The sequence below is a fragment of the Ranitomeya imitator genome, chromosome 3, assembly GCF_032444005.1.
Source record: "Ranitomeya imitator isolate aRanImi1 chromosome 3, aRanImi1.pri, whole genome shotgun sequence".
NCBI classification, from domain to species: Eukaryota; Metazoa; Chordata; class Amphibia; order Anura; family Dendrobatidae; genus Ranitomeya; species Ranitomeya imitator.
Window position 1 is genome coordinate 267,204,070 of NC_091284.1, and position 22,085 is coordinate 267,226,154.

Here is a 22,085-nt window from a genome sequence, read left to right on the forward strand (position 1 = left end):
TTTGCATGCACAGTTTAGCTAATCAGAGTCCTCTGGTGTTGATACTGGGGCTGATACTGAACCATCATACTAACAGTCCTAAGGGCTTACCCTGTGCTTTACAGTTTGTATCAGGTACATTCTGCATTTAGCTAAGGGACAGTTGCAAGAACGGGAATAGTGGCAGGATACAGCCTCTAGGCAGGGCTTAGGGCTTTGCAGTTTGTTGCTAAATAAATACCTGCTGCACTTAACGACATTCCTATTTTTGGGTGAAAAAATTGACAATATTGTAATTTATAGTTTTACATAGTTAGTGTTACATTACGGTGGCTCAAACAAAGTGTTAATCCGCACAGTGGGGAAGCCCACTCAGTACACAGGTAATTGCATGAACTGATGCTGCAAGCATGTATACAGCAGTAAGTGCTCCGTGAGCCGGGGTGCCACTCCAAAGAAAATAGCCACAATGGATACAAAAATTGAAAGGAACAGATGGCACTCACCGGTTAAAAACTTCTTTATTCCAATACTTTAAAACATCGGCGTCGGGAGGATGGGAGCAGGAGTGGAATGGACGACAGCCGTTTCGCGCTGCAGTGACGCTTCTACTGGTCACACAGGTAAGTGAGACTGACATCACCTCTTAACAGAGGGAGGCCGCTAAACCCCACCCCCGGTGCTTGAACACATGTGCAGCAGCTATACATAACAATTAAAATGCATTTGGAAAACAAATGAAAACAATACAAAAACACAATAAAACCGACTTTTTATAGTAAAATGGACATATCCAATCTCTCATTCAAACCAGCGGATTCTTGCGCTTGAGTGTGCATAATCCATATGGCCTCTCTTTTTAGTAGAAGCTTGTGCAGATCTCCTCCTTGCACTGGAAGAGACACCCTTTCAAGGCCAGCAAAAGAAAGCACCTCTGGGTTTCCTCCATGGAATTTCCCAACATGTTTAATCAAACGTGGAACCCCCTTGCCTGAACCGATCGAGTTGTAATGCTATCTGAACCTCACATAGAGGGGGCGAATGGTCTTGCCAATATAAAAGGACTTACAACGACATAAAACGACATTACGGTGGTATAAAAAAGTCCTGAAAAAGTTCCAAAATGTTTCTGGATTGAATTAGACATCCATAGATTTTACCATGGTTAGCTGTTATGAACAGGTAATTCAGAACCACAATGGACCTTGAAGTTCAGAGCACACAAAGTGACCTGACAATTACCAAAAACATAGGACGAGCTCTGAGACGTGGAAACTCTGCTGACCGCAATCCCTAATCCTATCACACCACACTAGAGGTAGCCGTGGATTGCGCCTAACGCTCCCTATGCAACTTGGCACAGCCTGAGAAACTAACTAGCCCTGAAGATAGAAAAAAAGCCTACCTTGCCTCAGAGAAATTCCCCAAAGGAAAAGGCAGCCCCCCACATATAATGACTGTGAGTAAAGATGAAAATACAAACACAGAGATGAAATAGATTTAGCAAAGTGAGGCCCAACTTACTGAATAGACCGAGGATAGGAAAGATAGCTTTGCGGTCAACACAAAAACCTACAAACAACCACGCAGAGGGGCAAAAAGACCCTCCGTACCGACTAACGGTACGGAGGTGCTCCCTCTGCATCTCAGAGCTTCCAGCAAGCAAGAAAAACCAATTAAGCAAGCTGGACAGAAAAATATAGCAAACAAAAGAAACACAAGCAGAACTTAGCTTATGCAGGATAGACAGGCCACAGGAACGATCCAGGAGGAAGCAAGACCAATACTAGAACATTGACTGGAGGCCAGGATCAAAGCACCAGGTGGAGTTAAATAGAGCAGCACCTAACGACTTAACCTCATCACCTGAGGAAGGAAACTCAGAAGCCGCAGTACCACTCTCATCCACCAAAGGAAGCTCATAGACAGAACCAGCCGAAGTACCACTCACGACCACAGGAGGGAGCTTGGCCACAGAATTCACAACAGTTAGCGTTACGTTATGGAGGTATATAAAGTAAAAAACAAACATTCAAAAAAAATGTCTGGATGAACTTAGACATCCAGAGAATTTACCACCGTTAGCTTTATATTAAGGTTTTATAAAACTGAGGACGATAAAACATTCACACTTCTTGTCTCTGAACTGTTCCAATATTTATGGACGTAACAGTTTATCACTCACATAATGTTAGTTCTGCTTCACGTCACCTGTCTTATCTATGGCATTTTTCTGTGCTGTGTTGTGCATAAATACAGTGGGGCAAAAAAGTATTTAGTCAGTCAGCAATAGTGCAAGTTCCACCACTTAAAAAGATGAGAGGCATCTGTAATTTACATCATAGGTAGACCTCAACTATGGGAGACAAACTGAGAAAAAAAAATCCAGAAAATCACATTGTCTGTTTTTTTAACATTTTATTTGCATATTATGGTGGAAAATAAGTATTTGGTCAGAAACAAAATTTCATCTCAATACTTTGTAATATATCCTTTGTTGGCAATGACAGAGGTCAAACGTTTTCTGTAAGTCTTCACAAGGTTGCCACACACTGTTGTTGGTATGTTGGCCCATTCCTCCATGCAGATCTCCTCTAGAGCAGTGATGTTTTTGGCTTTTCGCTTGGCAACACGGACTTTCAACTCCCTCCAAAGGTTTTCTATAGGGTTGAGATCTGGAGACTGGCTAGGCCACTCCAGGACCTTGAAATGCTTCTTATGAAGCCACTCCTTCGTTGCCCTGGCGGTGTGCTTTGGATCATTGTCATGTTGAAAGACCCAGCCACGTTTCATCTTCAATGCCCTTGCTGATGGAAGGAGGTTTGCACTCAGAATCTCACGACACATGGCCCCATTCATTCTTTCATGTACCCGGATCAGTTGTCCTGGCCCCTTTGCAGAGAAACAGCCCCAAAGCATGATGTTTCCACCACCATGCTTTACAGTAGGTATGGTGTTTGATGGATGCAACTCAGTATTCTTTTTCCTCCAAACACGACAAGTTGTGTTTCTACCAAACAGTTCCAGTTTGGTTTCATCAGACCATAGGACATTCTCCCAAAACTCCTCTGGATCATCTAAATGCTCTCTAGCAAACTTCAGACGGGCCCGGACATGTACTGGCTTAAGCAGTGGGACACGTCTGGCACTGCAGGATCTGAGTCCATGGTGGCGTAGTGTGTTACTTATGGTAGGCCTTGTTACATTGGTCCCAGCTCTCTGCAGTTCATTCACTAGGTTCCCCCCGCGTGGTTCTGGGATTTTTGCTCACCGTTCTTGTGATCATTCTGACCCCACGGGGTGGGATTTTGCGTGGAGCCCCAGATCGAGGGAGATTATCAGTGGTCTTGTATGTCTTCCATTTTCTAATTATTGCTCCCACTGTTGATTTCTTCACTCCAAGCTGGTTGGCTATTGCAGATTCAGTCTTCCCAGCCTGGTGCAGGGCTACAATTTTGTTTCTGGTGTCCTTCGACAGCTCTTTGGTCTTCACCATAGTGGAGTTTGGAGTCAGACTGTTTGAGGGTGTGCACAGGTGTCTTTTTATACTGATAACAAGTTTAAACAGGTGCCATTACTACAGGTAATGAGTGGAGGAAAGAGGAGACTCTTAAAGAAGAAGTTACAGGTCTGTGAGAGCCAGAAATCTTGATTGTTTGTTTCTGACCAAATACTTATTTTCCACCATAATATGCAAATAAAATGTTAAAAAAACAGACAATGTGATTTTCTGGATTTTTTTTCTCAGTTTGTCTCCCATAGTTGAGGTCTACCTATGATGTAAATTACAGACGCCTCTCATCTTTTTAAGTGGTGGAACTTGCACTATTGCTGACTGACTAAATACTTTTTTGCCCCACTGTATGTGATTCTTCAGAATTTTTATTAGTCTATGCCTGATGAAGGGAGCGGAGTAGTTCAAAAGCTTGCAATTTGTTACCATCTTTTCAGTTAGTCATTAAAAGGTATCAACCACTGAGGACTCTCAATTCTAAATATTTTTGTAAAGGGTTGGTGAATATGTATTTCACTATCTGGCTAACTATTTTGCATGAGTGAGGGATCTACCAAATGTAGGCGTGAGAGTTCTCACAAATGTTAAAGTAAAAAATAAAGCAAAAACGCTCTGTGTGAACATATGCTAAAGGGGAGGTATAATTTTATTTTTTATTATTTTTATTTTGCGTTATATACATGTAACTAGATGGAGGCCCAATGCTATCACATCTGGAGGGCGTTAATGTCACAATGGGGGCAGGCTTTTCAGTGCTGAGAATCTCCTTTGCTGCTTTCCTTTCATTGTCATTGGCGTACTTTTCAGAAGGAGCCATGTTGGCATTGATATTGGCTTTTTAAAGGAGTTTTCCCACAAATGAAAGTTCATTTAAAAAATTGTCTATGTCTGACCATGTACAGAACATACCACAGCTCCTGGGCAGGGGAGGAAGCAAAAGACAATAATGACATTACAGCAGGAGATCGCAGAGGATACATTTTGTGAGGTAAAATATTGTTTAAAAACAGTCAGTGAAATATTTTACCTGACAAAAGAAATCCTCTGGGATCCCCTGCTATAATGTCAGTATTGTCTTTTGCTTCCTCCCCTGCTCAGATGTGGTATGCTCTGTTCATGGTCAGACACAGACAATTTTTAAAATGAACTTTCGTTAGTGGGAAAATCCCTTTAATGTGACCGGCTTCCTCTGCCTGTAGACACGTTGCGCATCTGTCGCCGGGATTAGTCGAATGATTAGTGTTGTGCATACGGCGTATACAGTGTGTGTGAGTGTGTCATATACAGTGTGTGTGTGTGTCATATACAGTGTGTGTGTGTGGCATATACAGTGTGTGTGTGTGTGTGTGTGTGTGGTGCGTACGGTGTATACAGTGTGTGTGGTGCAATGGTGCTCCTGTGCAAGAGACTGGTGCCACCAGCAGTTTATATATTGAGACACCCATCACTTAGGTGTCCCAATATGTAGGTCGGTGAACTTCCACCGCTCGGAATTGTGGGATCCGGAGACATCTGGAAGGAACAGGATGTGAAGACATTACAAGGTAAGTATATATTAAGATTATGTAGGAAAAAATGTTTCTTAGCATTTTTACCTTTAAAAAATTTTTTGGTTTGGTTTGATAGGTCTTTTGAAAAATCCGTAAAACTGGTGCAAAAGTCTGACAACATTATTTCCAGATACCATATATGAGTCAGAAAGGCATGCAGGTATCTTCTCCATGCTGTTTCCATTAAGTTTTAGCTCTTTTTCATCCATTTCAGCTTTTTCCCATGCCCCCAGACATGTGTGTTGGGTCCAGCAGAAAAATATTCGGCTTTCCCGTTGACTTGCATTGGATTCGTTATTCAGTACGAATACACGGAAATTAGAAATTATTTGCGCCGATTTTCCTGAATCTGAATATTTCACTATTCGCTCATCACTAGTTATTAACAATTTTGAGCATAAATCAATACTGTTTAATTTCATTATCATTCTTGCAAATATTTCCAATATGAATGTATGGAAAACACAATCTAAATTACGAATGATTATTAGGAGTAATATTAATTGGATGCATTAGTTTATGAATGAATGACAGAACTTCGCATCTAAATCTTTATTACTCAGTTCTTCAATAAACTGATAACACAGCAAATCACATTTTTATTGAAATGGAAAAAAGAAAAGGAAAACAATTTAATAAAATTGGCAATATAGTTCAGGATATGCTCAGCAGAAATTCTATACTTGGTTGATTAGTGGTTTGACCCAGGAGAAAACCATAGTTTTGTAACTTCTTCACCATTTAAATAGGTGCATCCAAAGGCACAGAAGACTGCCCAGCAGCATGGTAACCGATAGACCTGGGAAGAAAGTTTTCTTGATAACAAAATACATCAAAGTGAACCACGTTTGGCTGTGTTCATACAGCCAGCATCTGTTACAGCTGCCCACAGATTTGGCAGCATGTATCAGCTGACAGGTTCACTTAAATTAATAGATCCTTTGTGTAATAATAATGAAATACATTCAGGATAGAGGCAATCCACTAATATTTTATATTAGTCCTTTACTAAAACAGTAGATAAAGAGGAAATACACAGATTATTATATATTTGCCTATTATTATAATTTGCAGGACTTTGGCCCAGTGACTACATCAGTATTCAGTGGCCACCAGACAGGGGTGCTGCCATCCATCTCCTCTCTGTCGGAATCTCCAGGGCCCATTCTGATTGTAGACCCTGTGCAACATCATTGTTGTGACATGATGTATGCATTTATTTGCGCTCAGGATGCCTGCAGACACAAGGCGATTCACAGGGTTCCTGTCAAGGTGCTGCAGAATACTAAAGTGGCACCTGGACCATGGTACCGCTCATCTCTAATCAAGTTTAAAATTGGGCAAAGATGATCCCACAATAGCAAAACCTCCTATCTTTTTAGACTGTTACAGTCAGATGGAGATTTCAGGTTTATTCTGTAAATACTTTTATGCCCAAACAAGACAAAAGTATCCGAGGGAGCCCTAACCAGAAAAATTGTACGTATCACTGATAGCGTACTTTTCTCTTTTTTGGGCATAAAAATACAATTATTTACATCGATTTTTCTGGGTAATACAGTGCTGAATATTATTTTTCATTATACATCGTAATATTGGTTTATAGTATGAAAGTGTCACTATTTCATGCATCTCTGTGCACATCTAGAGCAGTTCTTTAACTTTACTATTAAAATCATTAATTCTACCTTTTTTTAGGGTCCAGATTTAATCAAATTGTGAAATGATACACAACGTAGAATTCGGGGTCTAGCATACATTTAGACATCTGCAGCAAAAATATTCACTAGCTCAAAAAAGAGGGATGTTTAAGGGGAAAGGTAGAACAGAAGGATTTTGCAGACTGCTTTCTCAACAGAGGAATGAGGAAGGTAAGCAGTAGAACATAGGGCAGCTAACATGAATTGTTATTAAGGTCAAATAACTGGAAACACAAGAGTATGACGTTGGTTGTCTCCCTAAGGCAATTACCATGAAAAGGCTGTGCTCATGATGTACTTATGAAGCACTCCCATCAAAATTGTTATCCTCTTAATATATTGCAGTCATCATATTATATAGCACTTTGTACTTACAATTGCTCATTTTGCCCTTCTACCCAGTTAATTATACTCTTTTTCATTAGGTCAATGACATCATGTGATTAAACAATGATTATCTAAGCTCTATGTAGAAACAGGAAAACTATTTTCCCTGCATGGATCATAAGTCACTGCAAAAGTTCCTGGCAGGATAGAGAAGGAAGCAGGTGGGTCAGGATTTGAAGAGGGGGATGACTTATGCAGGGAAAAGAGAAGTTCTGTTTCTACATAAAGCTTAGAAGAATTCAGATAGTCAGTTTTTGATCACGTGACATCATAGACCTACAGGAAAAGAGAACAATTATCTGAGTAGAAACAAATATAGCAATTGTAAGTATACAATGCTATACAATATGCTGTAAATTATAGTTCTGTTGGAAGGTCCAATGACGTTCCTCCCAGTAGGCATGAGGTTTTCTCCTAGGATTTCCTAATGCTTGACTAAATCCATCTTACCGGCTATCCACTGTAGGTTTCCAGTGCCAGAGGAAGCCAAGCAGCCCCAGACCATTACCGTGTCATGCTCCACTCAGGGTTTTCTTCTCAGCTTCTGTTTAATTCCTGCTTCTCCAGACATACTGCTGATCCATAGGCCTGTGAATGCTGGCTTCATGGACATTTGTTACCTGGTAGCCTCTTTACGGCATCTCTCTTATACCAGGTCCTACGCTTGCCTTCCTCGCTGAGAATAAACGTCTCCATCTGAATGGGTGCATGTGAAACCTCTTCTTAGACTAAAATTCTCTCTCATATACAATATGATGATTGCAATATATTGAGAGGATAAAAACTTTGATGGGAACAGGAGTGTTTCTTTAAGGGAAATGGTAAAAATATCAATGTCTTCAAACATATATGATATATTTTGTACACAGATGGATATCTTACCATTTTGACTGCTGGCAGACTTATCTATGATATCTGTAGACAAAGGAAAAACAAGTAGAAAGCAAGACTTATAAGTGTTTTAGAGTCTTTAGGTATATCTATCTACAGTATGTCAGACATTTTAGAAGTGCATAAATATGGATGCCATCATTTTTATTATATTAGAGTACAAGTGTAGGAGGTCCCCATGTTATCAAAGTCTACCACGTAGCACTCTTTGCTGACTACTTCTTCTAAGGCTAGTATAATCTACTGCAGTATATTATACAGCACACAAAGGCTACTCTGAAATATACTAACCCAATGTATTGTAAAAGGACTCTATTTTATCTCCTATTTGTAAAGATAACTTTCTTGGTGTAAATGGCAAATGTGGGGCTCTAATGTGACCTGACCACAAGTTCACATTGGTTTGATTCTTATGTTCAGTGCAGATGCTGGGGGTCACTCATAGAGTCTTATGTCACACATAATACATAGTGACATAGTATTTATGGTTGAAGGAAGACTTTAAGTCCATCTAGCTCAACCCATAGCCTAACCTAACATGCCCTAACATGTTGATCCAGTGGAAGGCAAAAAAAAACGTGGCAAAGAGTAAGCTCCACATTGGGGAAAAAAATTCCTTCCCGACTCCACATACGGCAATCAGACTTGTTCCCTGGATCAACGTCCTATCAATAAATCTAGTGTATATACCCTGCAACATTATACTTTTCAAGAGAGGCATCCAGTCCCCTCTTAAATTTTAGTAATGAATCACTCATTACAACATCATACGGCAGAGAGTTCTATAGTCTCACTGCTCTTACAGTAAAGAATCCATCTGTTATTATGATTAAACCTTCTTTCCTCCAGATGTAGATAATGCCCCATTGTCCCTGTCTCAGGTCTAATAATTTCTCATACAAAATAAATATACACCACGTGGTATATGCATTTCTTTGTGTAATAGCACTGCACTGAAAAGCAGAGTCAAGTACACTAGGTTGAATCTTCAAGAAAAATAAAGGATGAATGTTTTGTTCTAATTTTCCTCTGATTGCTAACATATAAGCTTGAAGTATCCAACAGATCTTTTTTTTATTTTACAGAAGTCAAAATCTAAATTAATTAGCTTTAGTGACAAATCGATGTCGACTGAGATTTACCAAATTTATGCAAGAGTAAGGCCCCCTTCACACATCAGTATAATATCGGTATCAGAAAAGACAATATCTGTGTCATCATTTTTCTTCCAGTATGGTTTAAGAAAAATTAATTAATTCTCCAACACTTTGCAATGTTAAACAGATACAGCACACAGAGGGAAAAAAACGATCATGTCTCAATGTGTTTTCTACTGAAACATGGTCATGTGTGCAGCACCATAGATTATAATGGGTACAAGTGGTATTTGTGAATAAAATGGATGCCACATGTACCTGAAATATGGACATGTGAAGGGGGCTTAGACAAGATAAATTTAGTCTAGAAAGTCTTAAAATGCTTAACATTTATCACAGTGGGTCATGCTGGATGAGAAATCTAGTCCATTTTATAGTACAATGCCTCAATTCATTAGTAGTGAAGTCTTTGGAAGAACGCTAGAGTAATATGAGCTAAATTTATGAGGAGGTGAGTACCTCTATAATGGGTTAGCATTAGGAGCATCTTTCAACTGCAGTGTGCCACTGCCAACATTGTCAACCTGTCAGGGCTGAAATGCATTTCTGTCATAATTTATGCCATATCTGTGGTATAAACTGTAAATGAATGTAATCTTACTTTTAAATTTTAAGCCAAAAATTGAAGCACATGCTTAGTAAATTTAGTATATTTTACAAGCACAGTAAACAGTACCCGAACTTCTAAATACTTTCTAGTGTCTACTGAGGTACAAAAAAGTCTAAAATCCTTAATAAATATGGTATATAGCATCAGGCCCATCATCAGGGCATTACTGCCCTTACTGCTGTATGGGGCCTGGTGAACAGAAGTAAAGAAAGGGGTCCTGGACCATGCCCTTTCTTCTGCTTCTGCTGACCAGGTCCCAGGGTATCGTGTGCCGGCACGTCGCCGGCAGCGTACATCTCGGTGCAGGGAGGCTTGGAGATTTCATGACTGTGACGATCATGCAGCTCCAAGGCAAACCTTCCCTCCTTTCGTGAGGTGCTGCTGATGGCGCGTATGCGATGAAATCATCATGTATGCACCATCATGTAAGAGCGCTGAGATGCCAGTCCAGAAGTGGAGCTGCAGAGGATTGTATGAGAGGTAAGTATAGAAAACTTTTGTTTTAGAGAGTTAATTGAATGGTCTCATGGGATAGCAAGTGATGAACTGGGAGTGGGGGTGGGGAGGTCAAGTGCTGAACTGGGAGTGGCAGGAGAGCAAATGATGAATTGGGAGTGGGAGGGGGTGGGGAGAGCAAATGACAAATTGGAGGTGAGGGAGAGCAAATGATAAATTGAGGCTGGGGGATAGCAAATGGTAATGAACTGAGGGTGAGGGGAGAACAAATAATGAATTAAGGGACAAAAAATGATGATGAAATGGGGCTGAGGGGAGAGTTAATGATGATGAATAGAAGGTATGGGTGGGAGAGAGAGCGGACATGACTATGAATTGGGGCAGAGGGGTGCATGTAAATATAATGATGCAGGGGATCCGGAGGTGTATAGTGGGAGGCATGAGAATGACGGAGTGTGACTGGTAATGAATTGGGAACAGAGTACAGGTACTAATTAATTTATATATTTATTGGTCGGAGAAAGTGGTTGTGTATAAATAGGATGGGCACAGTGGTAGATTACAATTTATATTTGGAATGGAATAAAAATAAATAAAAATATACCTAAAAAGAGTATTTGACCTGCCAAAAAAGTGTAACTTGTGATGGCAGCTTAAAATGTATTTTGGCCAAAACAAAGGCTGATGGCTGTGATACGGTGTTCGATAGGAACAATGGGAACTGTTAATGTGTGATTGGTGATTACGTGGTGCAGAAGTAGAGTTTTTCCAAGAGAGCATGGTGGGACTGTGGAAGGTTCGAGTGTTGGAGGCAGAGCTGGGGTGGAGCCTGTGCAGAGTCTCAAGGGGGCCCGAAAATTTTGCCAGTATGGGACCCTGAAATTTCTAGTGGTAGCCCTATATGGCATAGATGCCAGAATTCTAGCTAAGATTCAAATAGAATTATGGCACATTTTGTAAATTTTCTTTTGAGAGTTGAGCTGCTGTCAAGCCTATCGATGCCATAGGTCTGGAGATAGTCTCTCCAAAAAGCAATGATTTTTTCATGGAAGATTCTGTTAATTTTTGGGGGGGCAAATCTGAGATTTAATATGTCTTTTTGTATGAGTTGTATTATGAATAATAAATTTGTCTATATTTTTAGACCCTTTTTTAAAGAGGTTGTCCGACCTTTGGCTACAAGTCTGCAGTCACTACATGTGACTGCATACTTATGATCTTCACATCATGCACACTGCGAGCTGTGATGATTCTTCAGTGTCGGTGCTAGGAGAGGGCGGTCATGTGATTTGCATACTCCATACCACATTCCAACTAGACTGTATCTGTCCCTGCTCAGTACACTTGTATTTAGCGAGTCCGCACCCATCTAGTCAGTACATGACTGCATGTGTGCATACATGTGGTCATGTTGGCACCAGACAATCCTTAAATTCAGAAGGCCATATAATATGGATGATGATCACATTGCAGTGCTCAGACTGGCCAGCGGCTCTCCTGACACAAGCGTGACAGCTGCATAGATATAAATTATGTCCCGTTTGGGTAAGGAGAGTTGACGGCCAGTCAGAGCATTGCGATGCCACTGTTGTCTTTGTTACATGGCCGTTTAGCTGCACCCTCACAGATGGAGTGATTTCAGATTTGCAGCCTGAGGTCAGACAACCCATTGAAAGTGGTTTTATGGGATTAGAAAACAGCTGTTGCTTTTTTTTTTAACTTGTCCACTGGTTGTGATTGTTTGCGTTTCATCCCCGTACATGGGCTCAATGGTGCTAAGGTGAAATAAGATGATTAGAAACCAATAGACAGTTATATGAAGAAGCTTATAAAAAAGTTTCAGTATTTTCTTTCTTTAGGGAAATTATTCCTTATTTCGCATATTCAAATTTGTATAAATTTATAGAATATATCCATTACCTTGGTATGTAAAAGGGCCAAGACCAAATCGAACAGATTCCTGAGAAGCCTCACGAGATGATGAACACTGCATGAAAAAGAGCAGAAATGTCTAAAAGAAAGACTACACATTGAAAATTGAGGATACTGAGTGGCAAGGAAAAATACAGGATTTAACTTTGAGGCCAATGGAGATTACTTACGTTCGAACAGCTGCCAGCTGGCGTGTAACACAATCGAGCATCACAAAATATGTAGACAGTAGTGTAGCCTTGGAAGGCAAATGCTGTAATACTGAATCTGACCTCCTTGGATATTCCATTTTCAACCACTTGAGTATATGGTCCACCTCCAACAGCACAACTGTCCAAGAAAATGTAAAAATATGCTGTATTTGTCTTTTAGCCTATTTAGTCTTTTAGAGGTTTTCCAGGCGAAGTACACAACTGCAGGGGAGTGTAACACAGCAAAACTTGACAACATGTAATATATGCAGTGTTAGGATTCAGCTATTTTTCACAGCTGCACTGGTCATTGTGACTATAAGCGATTTGCATATATGCATACCTGTGAAGACTGCCGGAATGATTAAACATTGCAGAAGCCTGTATATTACAGACTGTTAAGGTTTCCAATGTTTTACTTCCCCACAAGTTGCATACTTCAACAAGAAAACCCTTTTAAAGATGCAGTAGTTTAAAAAAAAAAAAAAACAAACAAAAAAAAACATTGCCACCATATTGGGCTTCTTATCATATTTTGTATGTTTAAAAACTTGTTTTTATTTTTTAATTCTTAGTTTCCTTACGGAACTTAAATCTGTGATTGTCCGATCACTTATACTATATATAAGCATTATATAGTGCAAATCTAGGTCCCTTTTGAAGATCAGTAAATATGAACTTCAGAGAAGGCCTAAGAATCTTAGGCTAAGACTACTGCCATAGCAAACCAAGGGCACACGACAATGGGAACCTGTAAGCAGAAGCAACGACACACGCTCTATGTAAGACATATCTGCAACCACCACCAGAGAGTATAAAAGCTTCTTGATGGGGCGTGGCCTGGATCCCGAGCGGAGAGGACACAGCTTGCTGTGGCTCCTGCTTTCAGCTCGTTAAAGTTCGCCTCTACAACCCCCATAGATGGGATACAGAACCTACCGCAATGACCTCACGCTGCCAGGAACACACTGGGACGGTTGCGGGGTAGGCAGCGGAGCCGGGCGGCCATAAACAACTGGAGAGATCCTGGGAGGTTTTGGCGCCTTTACCTAGCCGGCGCCATCTTGCCGCGTGACCTCCTCTCAGCGCTGGACCAAGCCGGAGGACCAGTGGGGAGAGACCCGCACCGGAGCGGCAGAGAGAGCCCCGAGCAGAGCAGGAAGCCCCGTCGGACCCTCGCCATCCCGGAGCCGCAGGGACTCGGAGAGGACAAACACTTCAGTAAGCGCCCCCTCCCCCTCCTCCACAGCATCCCGGTGCAAAGGTACAGAGCCGCCCTGCCCACGCTGGAGCCTGACGCGGCAGAGTGGCCATACACAGAGAGCATATACGGGGGGGAGGTGAAGATTCCAGGGGACGCACGGACTTGCCAGAGCGCCGCCTCAGTGCCGCTGATCAGACCGGAGGCACCGGAGGTAAGAGGTCCCGGGACCAGCACTCGGTTAACGCCCAATAGCTACGTGGCTGCCGCATCGGAGCCGGTTAACCCCAGCCCTTCCGCACTACATATCCCACATTTCTGTGCTTGAGGGCCAGGCACTCTCTCCTGCTGGGGTGAGCAGGCTCCGGAGGACTAAGTCTCTATGAACGCTGATAGCACAGCCATAGGCAGGAGTGACGTACATCTCCCCTCTGGAGACATCAGTATTCTGGTCACAAACCATATGGGGCCTGAGGCCTACAGAGCCCCATTGACGCCCTGAGAACGTGGTACTTTTAAGCAGCAGAAAACAGCAGGCTGCAACGTCGTAACTGGGGCTGGACACACTAAACACCTTAACAATAGCTCTCAGGCTGCACTATTATCCCCTGCTTACAACTCATCCCGCAACTAAGTGAAGTGAGTTAGGAGATAAAACTTTATTGACGGGGCGCATGCGCAGAGTACGGCAATGACAGACATGTTGTGCTGAGCTCTGCTACCCGATGGACCCCATTTAACCCTTTCCAGCGACCGGAGCACAGCAAAAATCTCCCCCCACCCGGGGACAGCATACCTTTAAGAGCGGGGCAATCTGTAATGCCGAAAAAGGGAAGTGCGGCACAGCCGGCGGGCCGCACTATTTCAGACCTCCTTATGAGCGGCACCCCCTCCAAAATGGCTGCAGCAGCTAATCCTCCACCTGCCTCTGCAATTCAAGGTGACGGGAGCTCAGAGCGGGATGACATTTCCCTGGACTCCGAAGCAATGATTTCAACAGCTGCCCTCACGAGGTCCCTGCAAGAAACCTTTAGAGAAGAACTCACCACCGCTATGCAGGGTATCTCATCCCAGTTGCAAGATCTAATGCAGCGCACAAACAACTTAGAGGAAAAAATGGATGCTGTCTCAGATGCGCTAGAGGAGGATCAGGAAACTCTCAAACTACATACTGACCGCATTACTGAGCTAGAATTGAGGTGTGAGGACTATGAGAATAGATCCAGAAGGAGCAACATACGAATTAGAGGACTTCCTGAACATGTTGTTGCCCTTAAAGATACAGCAGCAGTCCTCTTTACGGCCCTCTTACCTGACCTGGACCCGACCCTACTTCATATTACAAGAATACACAGGGCACTGGGCAAGCCACGATCTAATGATATGCCCAGAGATGTAATACTAAAGATGCACTATGAAGAGACCCGTGATCAGATCTTGCTGGCGGCTAGAAACCATCCTATCTTACCCGGCCTACCAGACTCAGTGCACATTTATGCAGACATTGCACCCACCACACTGGCCAGGAGAAGGGCCCTCAGGTCAATTACGACCTCACTACAAGAGGCCCACGTCAAATACAGATGGGGCTTCCCATTTGCCCTTATCTTCACATTCAAATCCCAACTCTATACCTGTCGGTCCCTAGAGGAAGGAACTCAGGCCTTAATTAAGGCTGGTATCTCACTATCTTCGGAGACCTCCTCGCTCCCGCAGAGGAAACCCAGGCCTGTAAGGGAGTGGAGGAACCATCCCAAAACAAGAAGTCAAAACACTCAGATTACTTGACTTGCATAGCCCAGGATTTTTATCCCCCCTCCCCCCCCCCTTTTTTTTTTTAATTTCTTTTCTCTTCTTCTTTTTTCTCTTTTTTCTCTTTCTCACCTTACTTTCTCTCCCTCCCTCTCCTTCCTCTCCCCCATATTACAAAGTCAACCTTATATGATTCAAGGATTGGGGTTCTCAGGGTTGCAACATGCTGCCCGACCTCGGCGAATCTTGGTGTCCTTCTTAATATGGGACCCCAGATCGCCGCATCTTGTGGGCTCAATGCCCGTTGGAAAACTTATGTTATGTTTTGTGTTGACGTCTTCCCCCTGTTTGTCTCTTTCCTCTCGTTTCCACATAGAGATTATTGCTGTGAGGATGGATTTGTGGGTCGGGGTCGGGTGGAGGGCGATGGGTTGCCTTTTATTAGCAATGCCCACTTAATTAAGCATGTGTAGAGTGCTCTCCCATAATGTGAGGGGCTTCAACTCGCCTCTAAAACGTAAAAAGGCCTTCCACGATTATCGGAAGCACAACTCGGATGTGATCTGCATTCAGGAAACCCATTTTTCAAATTCTTCCCACCCCAAATTCCTAGACGCACATTACTCGAAATTCTTCCTCTCAACCTGGGACCGCAAAACGAGGGGGGTGGCTATTCTAATTAACAACGACCTTCCATTCCAACCCACTAACACGTATTCAGATCCTGAGGGCAGATTCATCATCCTGATGGGGACCTTGCAGGGTCTAAATATATGCATTGTTAATAGCTACCTCCCAACTGCCACTCAGACTCGGGTCATAAGTCTAATCTTATCAAAATTAGCTTCACTCTCATATCATCACCTCATATGGTGTGGCGACTTCAATCTCACTTTGAGCCCGTCACTTGACAGTAGCTCACTGAATCGAGCAGACATATCAAAAACAGACAGGAAAAAAATCCTACAAATGCTGAAAGAAAATTGTTTGGCAGATATCTGGCGAGAGCTAAACGGCCCTCAGAGGGGATATACATATTTCTCCCCCGCACAAAAGTCCTATTCCAGAATTGACTTACATCTCACCTCTTCCAAAACACTCCCCTTGGTTCTATACTCCCGACATATAGTATCATCTTGGTCAGACCATGATGCCGTCCTTTCTGCATTTAACTTTAACATTACCACTTCTAGGCTGTTCAGGTGGAGATTGAACGAGTCCCTACTAACAGACCCAACGGTCTTATCTACTGTAAAGGACGAGCTGAACCTATATTTCCAAACTAACAATACCGCAGACGTGTCTCCGGGCAATGTGTGGATGGCACACAAAAAATTTATAACAGGGACCCTGATCAAAATTGCCTCTAACAGGAAAAAGCAAAGGACCGAATTGCAATTGCAATTAGAAAATAAACTCTCAAAATTAGAACAGGCAAACCAAAACCTCCCTTCACTTTATCTAACCAAGAAAATTTGTGATACTAAATTACAACTCAACACCATTTTAACAAATAGATCAGAAAAGGCCCTGACATGGACTAAATCTACTTTTCACAAATATGCTAACAAACCAAGCAGCATGCTGGCCCGTAAACTTAGGAGTAGAGAGCTCTTGAATAATATCCCCTCCATTAAAGATCCTACAGGTCGTATTACTGCCCACCCAGATGTAATATATAAAACGTTTCAGCAATATTATCAAAACCTATACTCCCTCCCGCAGCCCCCTTCCCCGACTCACATCCAGAACTTCCTCGAAGATCTGACACTACCTAAAGTCCCGGACTCAGACACAGCTTATCTCCAAGCACCAATCAACCCTGACAAAATAAAAGCAACGATTAAAAATTTAAAAAAAAAACAAGGCTCCTGGGCCTGATGGGCTCACAGCACAGTACTACAAAAAATTTGTCAGCTTACTCATACCTCATATTCAGAGCTTTTGTAATGCTCTACTAAACAGAGCTCAAATGCCACCTGAATTTTGCATTGCCCACGTAACTGTAATTCCAAAACCGAAGAAAGATCACCTTTACCCCAAGAACTATAGGCCTATTTCATTGCTAAACATAGATTTAAAAATTTTTACATCCATAATCACGGCCAGAATCAATAAAATACTGCCCATCCTGATCCATCGGGATCAGGTAGGGTTCATCCCCAAGAGACAGGGCCCTGACAATATTAGGAGGAACCTTAACTTAATACATTCAGCTAATCACTCAAGCAATCCTTACTCTTGTTAGCACTCGATATAGAGAAGGCCTTTGACTCGGTATCATGGTCATACTTATTCGAAGTCCTCGCTAAGTTTGGCTTCCCGAGAGGTATTACCTCTTGCCTTAAACTTCTGTATGGTCACCCCACGGCCTATCTGAAATTACCCTCAAACCAGCCTACCCATATTAACATACAACGTGGTACCAGGCAGGGATGCCCGCTTTCTCCAGCCTTATTCGCACTAGCCATGGAGCCCCTAGCGGAAGCTATCAGAGCCAACCCCAACATTAATGGACCTATAATTAGAGATGATCAATACAAGGCTAGCCTTTTTGCGGATGATCTACTATTATCCATAGTCAATCCCACTATTACACTCCCAAACCTTTTTGTCGCTCTCCAGGAGTTTGAACTGGTTTCTGGTCTCAAAATTAACGTCGACAAATCTGAAGCCCTGTTCATTAACACCCCCAGGGAAATACAAAACAACATAACAACACAATTTAAGTTTACCAGAAATGAGCAGTACTTAACCCCTTTACCCCCAAGGGTGGTTTGCACGTTAATGACCGGGCCAATTTTTACAATTCTGACCACTGTCCCTTTATGAGGTTATAACTCTGGAACGCTTCAACGGATCCCAGTGAATCTGAAAATGTTTTCTCGTGACATATTGTACTTCATGACAATGGTAAAAATTCTTTGATAGTACCTGCGTTTATTTGTGAAAAAAATGGAAATTTGGCGAAAATTATTAAAATTTCGCAATTTTCCAACTTTGAATTTTTATGCAATTAAATCACAGAGATATGTCACACAAAATACTTAAGAAGTAACATTTCCCACATGTCTACTTTACATCAGCACAATTTTGGAAACAAAATTTTTTTTTGTTAGGAAGTTATAAGGGTGAAAAGTTGACCAGCAATTTCTCATTTCTGTAGATAAGAACAGAAAATGCGGCAGCACTCACCCATCTGTGGTCCAATTCTTTATTCAAAACATGAACAAATACAGCCTTGCGGTCCGAGGGAGTGCAGATGGACGGGAGGTGAGCAGGTGAACGACGACAGCTGTTTCGCGCTGATCCAAGCGCTTCTACAGGTCTGGCAGACCTGTAGAAGCGCTTGGATCAGCGCGAAACAGCTGTCGTCGTTCACCTGCTCACCTCCCGTCCATCTGCACTCCCTCGGACCGCAAGGCTGTATTTGTTCATGTTTTGAATAAAGAATTGGACCACAGATGGGTGAGTGCTGCCGCATTTTCTGTTCTGATCTACATGTTTGCATCTATCTTCCATGCGAGCACCCCCTATACTGAAGTCAGTCCGTCACCACTCACTGCTGCTGATCTGCCGGAGGAGGGAACGCTGTGCAGCTCACTTTTTCCTTTGTTTTTGGACTATCAATTTCTCATTTCTACAACACCATTTTTTTTTAGGGACCACATCTCATTTGAAGTCATTTTGAGGGGTCTATATGATAGAAAATACCCAAGTGTGACACCATTCTAAAAACTACACCCCTCAAGGTGCTCAAAACCACATTCAAGAAGTTTATTAACCCTTCTGGTGCTTCACAGGAATTTTTTGAATGTTTAAATAAAAATGAACATTTAACTTTTTTTCACAAAAAATTTAATTCAGCTCCAATTTGTTTTATTTTACCAAGGGTAACAGGAGAAAATGGACCCCAAACATTGTTGTACAATTTGTCCTGAGTACGCCAATACCCCACATGTGAGGGTAAACCACTGTTTGGGCGCATGGCACAGCTCAGAAGCGAAGGAGCGCCATTTGACTTTTCAATGTAAAATTGACTGGAATTGAGATGGGACGCCATGTTTCGTTTGGAGAGCCCCTGATGTGCCTAAACATTGAAACCCCCCACAAGTGACACCATTTTGGAAAGTAGACCCCCTAAGGAACTTATCTAGAGGTGTGGTGAGCTCTTTGACCCACCAAGTGCTTCACAGAAGTTTATAATGTAGAACCGTAAAAATAAAAAATCATATTTTTTCACAAAAATTATCTTTTTGCCCCCAATTTTTTATTTTTCCAAGGGTAAGAGAAGAAATTGGACCCCAAAAGTTGTTGTAAAATTTGTCCTGAGTACGCTGATACCCCATATGTGGGGGTAAACCACTGTTTGGGCGGATGGGAGAGCTCGGAAGGGAAGGAGAGCCATTTGAATGCAGACTTAGATGGAATGGTCTGCAGGTGTCACATTGCGTTTGCAGAGCCCCTAATGTACCTAAACAGTAGAAACCCCCCACAAGTGACACCATTTTGGAAAGTAGACCCCCTAAGAAACTTATCTAGATGTGTGCTGAGCGCTTTGACCCACCAAGGGCTTCACAGAAGTTTATAATGGAGAGCCGTAAAAATAAAACAAAAATTTTTTCCCACAAAAATTATTTTTTAGCCCCCAGTTTTGTATTTTCCCAAGGGTAACAGGAGAAATTGGACCCCAAAATTTGTTGTCCAATTTGTCCTGAGTGCGCTGATACCCCATATGTGGGGGGGAACCACTGTTTGGGCGGATGGGAGAGCTCGGAAGGGAAGGAGCGCCATTTGACTTTTCAATGCAAAATTGACAGGAATTGAGATGGGACGCCATGTTGCGTTTGGAGAGCCACTGATGTGCCTAAACATTGAAACCCCCCACAAGTGACAACATTTTGGAAAGTAGACCCCCTAAGGAACTTATCTAGAGGTGTGGTGAGCACTTTGACACACCCAGTGCTTCACAGAAGTTTATAATGCAGAACCGTAAAAATAAAAAATCATATTTTTTCACAAAAATTATCTTTTCGTCCCCAATTTTTTATTTTTCCAAGGGTAAGAGAAGAAATTGGACCCCAATAGTTGTTGTACAATTTGTCCTGAGTACGCTGATACCCCATATGTGGGGGTAAACCACTGTTTGGGCGCATGGGAGGGCTCGGAAGGGAAGGAGCTTCATTTGGAATGCAGACTTAGATGGAATGGTCTGCAGGTGTCACATTGCATTTGCAGAGCCCCTAATGTACCTAAACAGTAGAAACCCCCCACAAGTGACACCATTTTGGAAACTAGACCCCCTAAGGAACTCATCTAGATGTGTTGTGAGAGCTTTGAAGCCCCAAGTGTTTCACTACAGTTTGTAACGCAGAGCCGTGAAAATTAAAAAAAAAAAATCTTTCCCCCAAAATTATTTTTTAGCCCCCAGTTTTGTATTTTCCCGAGGGTAAGAGGAGAAATTCGACCCCAAAAGTTGTTGTCCAATTTGTCCTGAGTACGCTGATACCCCATATGTTGGGGGGAACCACCGTTTGGGCACATGGGAGGGCTCGGAAGGGAAGGAGTGCCATTTGGAATGCAGACTTAGATGGAATGGTCTGCAGGCGTCACATTGCGTTTGCAGAACCCCTAATGTACCTAAACAGTAGAAACCCCCCACAAGTGACCCCATATTGGAAACTAGACCCCCCAGGGAACTTATCTAGATGTGTTGCGAGAACTTTGAACCCCCAAGTGTTTCACTACAGTTTATAACGCAGAGCCGTAAAAATAAAAAATCTTTTTTTCCCACAAAAATTATTTTTTAACCCCCAGTTTTGTATTTTCCCAAGGGTAACAGGAGAAATTGGATCCCAAGAGTTGTTGTCCTATTTGTCCTGAGTACGCTGATACCCCATATGTTGGGGTAAACCCCTGTTTGGGCACACGGGCGAGCTCGGAAGGGAAGAAGCACTGTTTTACTTTTTCAACGCAGAATTGGCTGGAATTGAGATCGGACGCCATGTCGCTTTTGGAGAGCCCCTGATGTGCCTAAACAGTGGAAACCCCCCAATTATTACTGAAACCCTAATCCAAACACTCCCCTAACCCTAATTCCAACGGTAACCCTAACCACACCTCTAACCCTGACACAGCCCTAACCCTAATCCCAACCCTATTCCCAACTGTAATGTAATCTAAACCCTAACTGTAACTTTAGCCCCAACCCAAACTGTAGCCCTAGCCCTAACCCTAGCCCTAACCCTAGCCCTAACCCTAGCCCTAACCATAGCCCTAGCCCTAACCATAACCCTAGCCCTAACCCTAACCCTAGCCCTAACCCTAGCCCTAACCCTAACCCTAGCCCTAACCCTAACCCTAGCCCTAGCCCTAACCCTAGCCCTAACCCTAGCCCTAACCCTAGCCCTAATGGGAAAATGGAAATAAATACATTTTTTTAATTTTTCCCTAACTAAGGGGGTGATGAAGGGGGGTTTGATTTACTTTTATAGTGGGTTTTTTAGCGGATTTTTATGATTGGCAGCCGTCACACACTGAAAGACGCTTTTTATTGCAAAAAATATTTTTTGCGTTACCACATTTTGAGAGCTATAATTTTTCCATATTTTGGTCCACAGAGTCATTTGAGGTCTTGTTTTTTGCGGGACGAGTTGATGTTTTTATTGGTAACATTTTCTGGCACGTGACATTTTTTGATAGCTTTTTATTCCGGTTTTTAGTGAGACAGAATGACCAAAAACCAGCTATTCATGAATTTCTTTT

The 22,085-nt window shown here is 42.4% G+C and overlaps 1 protein-coding gene across 1 annotated transcript in view; it reads right to left on the minus strand.

The window, feature by feature from the left end:
* Positions 1-5,580: 5,580 nt before the first annotated feature.
* LOC138669732 (uromodulin-like) overlaps positions 5,581-22,085 on the minus strand; it is a 67,049-nt gene continuing 50,544 nt past the window's right edge. Inside the window, exons 8-11 of the mRNA XM_069756451.1 lie at positions 12,347-12,506; positions 12,165-12,231; positions 8,013-8,045; positions 5,581-5,842 (exon numbers count right to left, since the gene is read on the minus strand). Coding sequence (XP_069612552.1) covers positions 5,778-5,842; positions 8,013-8,045; positions 12,165-12,231; positions 12,347-12,506 — 325 coding nt within the window. The 3' untranslated portion in view covers positions 5,581-5,777. The remainder of the gene's footprint in view (positions 5,843-8,012; positions 8,046-12,164; positions 12,232-12,346; positions 12,507-22,085) is intronic.